This window comes from Schistosoma mansoni, chromosome 2 (assembly GCF_000237925.1).
Source record: "Schistosoma mansoni strain Puerto Rico chromosome 2, complete genome".
Taxonomy (NCBI): Eukaryota; Metazoa; Platyhelminthes; class Trematoda; order Strigeidida; family Schistosomatidae; genus Schistosoma; species Schistosoma mansoni.
Genome location: NC_031496.1, coordinates 8577261 through 8583231, shown reverse-complemented (window position 1 = coordinate 8583231; position 5971 = coordinate 8577261). Strand labels below are relative to the sequence as shown.

The 5971-nt window shown below is 35.6% G+C and overlaps 1 protein-coding gene across 1 annotated transcript; it reads left to right on the top strand.

Moving 5' to 3' along the window:
• Positions 1–2123: 2123 nt before the first annotated feature.
• Positions 2124–5056, top strand: Smp_210320 (hypothetical protein; the record flags this gene model as incomplete). The annotated part of the gene is made up of 3 exons (XM_018795570.1): positions 2124–2299; positions 3641–4157; positions 4667–5056. The coding sequence occupies 3 exons, from the start codon at positions 2124–2126 to the stop codon at positions 5054–5056; spliced, it is 1083 nt and encodes a 360-aa protein (XP_018649870.1).
• Between the last annotated feature and the right edge of the window lie 915 nt (positions 5057–5971).

Below are 5971 nucleotides of genomic sequence, written 5' to 3'. Positions count from 1 at the left end.
ATCTATAAGTTGGAACTGCTTGTTAGTCAGCTACACAGTATATAAAAGGTAAGGAAAAGAGAGTCTTTAGCGCTGCTATGTGATCTTGAATACTCTAACAAATGCATCGCTAATGCCAAACGCTTGAAATTCATCTACAACAGTTATGGTAAACAATGTTTAAGAATTTCGAGGTCTAAATACAAAAGGGGTAATCGAAACTCGGTCGCTTTCCATACTGAGGCGAAGTCTAGTGCCCGATATTTGAGTTGATATTCTAAAGGAGTGCTTGCGAAACAACTTGATATGAACTTATACCTATAATCACATATTTATTCATGTTTCTAAGTCTTTTGTGAGAGAAATCTACTCAGGTTGATTAGTTTTTTCGTCGCACCTCAGTATACCATTTGCATTGGATCTAAAGGGAATGTTCAAACCATATTAACGGCAAGTGTTTCGAAATTGGAAAAGTTTCGATGGTGAATTTATTGAATCTGCTGACGAAAACTATCGTCAGTCCGCAATGTGTATTCACCATTTGGAAACATCAACCGTCCGTTAATGAACCGACCCGATACTACACACCTATCACAACCAGCTTTACCATTGTGGTTGACTGTATAAATAACACTCGAACGAGCTTGTGTGTTGCGGATTACAACAACCAGTTTAATAGCTATGTATTTATTGAACTTAAAACTATGAAGCCTTACGTCGCTCATTTCTTTTAATTTAGAAATGCTATCCACGGATATTTCTTTAACTTTGGCTGGCTTAGTATTCCCTCCATAAATACCTATCATGAACACGTCACTAAACCTTGGGGCAACGGTGCGTCCTAATATAGGTGATAATTGTCTGCTAGAGCCTCAACCGAAGTTCAACATATCTTAGCAGACTGGTTTTTAATCCCAGATAGTAGTAAACATCATGGCTGATGAGCTTAGGATGAACACTTATGCACGTCCGTAGGACACTTCAAATACTGTTTGGTAATTCTGGTACAACATCTCGAAAAGCATTCAGAATGCGATCAGCATCTCTGATGGTTTGACGACTATTTGTCTTAAAACTCATCTATGTCATATTTATCTGTTCTTTCCAGTTTATAGACACAAATAAACGTGATAATTTTCGGCTGCCAAAACCTATAGGAGTAATTAGGGTAACGGAAGCTTGAGCCTATGTTCAAACCAGTGACCGAATCACGTTCAGTCGATATACTGATTGTAAGTAATTTGGTCGTTCCAAAATGTTCAGGTATGGTACAGCTTTTCCTCACCATGCATTATTGAGGTTATCCTGTAAACTGCGTCACTACAGAATAATGAGTACAATGCCAAATCCAGTGCTTTTAGGTATATGTCCTTTCGAATGATTGACTAACAAAGTATGTTCATGATAAACTTGTTCAGTCTTCTCGTAAGCATAAAAGGTTTGGTCGCACCATAATTTCCAGGTCAGTATTAACTAGTAAGTGCATGAACAGATAAAAAGGGTACGTGATTTGCGCGAGAAAGCATATTTTCTAAAAATCCGCATATAAACGTGTAAAGGAATTATCCTGATTACTTGCGAATGTTTAAGATCTGACTAGGTTGTTCTGATTGTCTAATCATCGAAATAACTCCGGATTAATGTACAAATCCTAGTTACAGATAAACAAATCATCATCCTTGGTGTCTGTTCTCAATCGTATCCACTTGTTTGAAGTATTGGTGTTTTTGTGGTGAATACTTTATTGTTTCATACCAAGAAACTTGAATATAAGTGACTCATTATAGATATGTGATGCTTAATTATGAAATAATATAGCTGTTATAAACGTACCTGAGGAAACCGAGGTCGACACTTCATTTTATGGGGTAGCCATAGTTTGAAGATAGTTCACAGTATGACTAGTAATGAATTCAAGTTTGAGTGGTTTCCCAATCGCTACCTTATCTAGAATAAAATTCCGAAACCAATCTTTTTGATTTTAAATTAGAGAACAAATACGAACCGTAAGTAAACTCAGTTTTTGTAAATATTCTGCCTCGTATTTGAGAACACTACATTTTTTTATTGCTTGGAACCAGTTTCTTCTGTTTCATCGTTCATTCAAATGATTTTTTCTAAGTATAATCAATTTTTGTTAGATCATGTGTAAGGTAAATAGTGAACTTGTATCTCAATGGCTCACTGAAATAAGAGTTCTGGATGGAGGGTTTGGAACAGAAAGTCAGAAATTATCGAACTTACAAATAGACGGACATTTGGCTTGGAGTTCCAGATTATTAATGGACGACCCAGAATTAGTTGTTAAAATACACAAGTCGTAGGTTTTGTATTTCTGTTTATCAACACCTATCATTTCTGTTCGAGTTGAACGATATACTTCAAATATGAATTTATGGTTATAAAGTTAAACAGCATTTGTACAACTAAGAACACTAATCTCAATCATTAAGAATTTGTAGGCTATTTTTGCTGAAAACATTACGCGTTGGCTGTAATTAACTTAATATGATTTCATCGTCATGTCGTAATAAAGGTGTACTTTTATTTTTATTTATTTATTTAAACACATATATATTGGTACAAGGAAGCACCAGATAAATATGCGCCTCACAAATTTCATTTGATTGGTGTGAGGGCTGTGATACTGCCCAGGTGCCCAGACTGAAGCAGGTGGTTTTCTAAGGGGGCCACATCCCGAGCCTTTGACCTAAAGGTCTGATCCACAAGGCAGTGGAGCATCGTGAGGAGATGCAGTCCCATGGTAGCCGGTGACCAATAATAGGTTCATACGCCATTCGTTCCATCAGGATACTGGAGCCGATGTGCACCATTGATTTGAAATCAGGGTTTTCCAACTCCCCTAGGTGGACCCTCCATGTCCACCAACCCGGTTAAAGCGCTGGAAATTCGCTTTTCGTCCTCTCAATTTCGTAAACAACACTCCCGCCACGAGAAGGCAGTGAGTAGGACTTCCCTGGCAGAGGCTATATACATGTGACCATGTGAGAGCATTTCGAGAGGGAGAGCTGACTCTCCCCACTCTCGGCCGTACCAGGGCATTTGGGGACTCATAGTTCACCACTCGCCTCTTACATACACTAATAGAATTTCCATAAGAAACCAACGTTTTAAAGGGCGGTTTTCGCTGTTGCAGGTTACAACGACGAAGAAACTTATAACTGCATAAGTACAATTTTTTGAAGTTAGCATATTGAAATCTGTAGTTGTGGATTCTTTTGTTTCTGATTCATAACTACACCGGTTTATGAATGTAAGAGATTGTATACTTTGGGAGAAGAAAGACATTATATCACAGTTATCATGTTTAATTCAAACTGTAGATGGCATATTAATCGCATCAAGAGTAATCATCAAATATTCAAATCATTCTGTCGTACCTAGTTTTACATGCAAAATAATTCACTAAAAGGTTTATTGATCGGTATCGCCGTCATATCAACATATCATAGAGTAAGAAGTTTCTGTCCACAATTTTTATCTTTTAATTAAATTCCTTCCTCAGGTGTCAAGTTGAAAAGATGATAATGTCTACAAATCACCACTTTGTTATTATTAATCCTTGATAAGACATTTTAGTTATATTTGCCATGCTATTGCAGAGTTTTCTGATCTTTCAATGCATAATGTTATATTAAAGCTTTTTGCGTGCTGGTTGTGATGTGATTTCTACGAACACTTATCAAGCAGCGCCTTCAACCTTGGGGAAGGCACTTGGTATAAGTATTGGAGAAGCGAAAAACCTTATGCATACTGCTGTACATTTAGCTCAAAGAGCACGTGAGGAAGAAAATAATTCAGTTACTGCAAGTGAATTCCAACGAAAATTGCCTGTTCTTATTGCCGGATCTTTAGGTCCATATGGAGCATGCGCTGCTGATGGATCAGAGTATACTGGGTCGTATGCAAACGAAGTTTCATTCAATGAGCTAGTGGAATTTCATTTATCAAGAGCAAAAATCTTATTGGAGTCAGGAGTAGATTTCATAGCATGGGAAACTGTTCCACTTTTGAAAGAAGTTTCATCAATATGTGAAGTTATGCGCAGACTACCATCAGCATATTGCTGGATATCAGTTTCATCACCAGATGGTGAAAAAACATCCGGTGGGGATTTGCTAGCTTCAGTCGCGTGTGAGGTAGCAAAGTGTGAACAGGTATGTCAAACCCTTAATCTAAAATGAAATTAAAATCGTTGTCTCCTCAGATGTATATACAGTTTATCAAACTTGGTACTTTATAGGTGAATTTCACTTCAACTATATACATAAGCATAGTAGCTATGTAAGCGAAGTGTGCTAAGAAATAATCTCCCCCCAAATGTTCAAAATACATGTATTAGAACCAGAGAAACCTAAGTGATGTATTGTTAATTAGTCCAGAGACAACACTTCTCACTAATGATACTATTAAACTGATCAAACTGAAGTACATGATGTGGGGTTCTAATCTATCGCTGAATATGTAATGATAATAGTAATGCTCAAATATGAATTAACTGCTTGTAATCTATTATATATTATAATTTTGTTAGCGATTTCAAGTATGAGTGTACTTTATGATGGGATGTTAAACTGTTCATATCAGTGCTTAGTTGTATTTAGTGTATTCACCAACTTATCACACACTAAACACTGATAATACATGTCTAACATTATACTACTAGGTTTTCGGTGTTGGAGTTAATTGTAATATACCACATGATTGTATTGGTAAGGGACTTGCTAACTTAAATTCACAAACATGTAAAGAATCGGAAAATACTTCAAGTAAATTAATATTATTTTACGCAAATGATGGTCAATTATGGATACCTAATGATGGCGATAAAAAGCGAGGTCATTTCGTTAATTATTCACAATACAATCATGACAGTTGGTTTCAAAATACCATCCAATGGGCAAAACGTCGTGAGACTTCAGATGATGAACACTTACATTATTCTGTAAATGATAAACCTCCTTTGGCTCAGTGGGTTGGTGGATGCTGTAATGTTAGACCTGAATGTATAAGACGGCTTGCAAAATGGATGAAACCTGATGAATTTATTAGCTGACTGATGTTCGATATTTGACTAATTGTTAAGATTATATGATTGTACAAAATAAATAATTGTTTTAATTATCATACTTTATTCATGCTTTACTTTGTATGAATTGAGGTTTATATTTATAATTTTCCAGAATAGAAAAAAATGAATAAAGTAGTCTTAAATGAACAGTTCGATCATCAAATGTATCGTGTACTTATTTAATGAACTTTGCGGTAAAAAGTAAAACTTATTGAAACATGAATATTTAGGTAGATATTTTTAAGTAACTAAGATTAAATGTAATGACTGTGTAAGGATGGCTCGTTGGTAAAATCTAGGAAGCCTCAAGAAGCCTAGAAAGAGCCGAAGATATTCCATCCAATCACTGCTAGGGGAATATTCTAGAATATCGACGTGTAGCTTCCCTATTGGATGGATAAGAATGACCCCTTATGTGCCTATTGGTTGCCCGAAATGACGATTTACTCTGAGCCAAAAATTATAAATACATGAGATTTCTGTACTATATTTTGACACTGTTTTGGGGAATAAACTTCCTACTTACTAGTCTTCTGTCTTCTCTCTTGCGACGTTGCGGGTTCGATCGTTCAAGTAGTCTAGTAGCACACATCATAGTAAGAATCAAAGCTCTAGATATAACAAACTGATACTAACCATTAAGATAAAATAGTAGTATAACCTAGAACAATATATGATGCTCTAATAATAGTAACTAAATATGCATATCTAATAAAGATACAGAGATACAATGAAAAAGAACATATATTTTTCTGAAAAATCAAAGAATATATTTGCACATAGTAAATACAATACATTTGGTAGGCATCTTTTCATGCTACAAGTTTTATACATCCTTTTAATAATTTCCACTCATTACAATCACTTGGATACAATGGTTTCGGATAGAGTTTTGTTCCA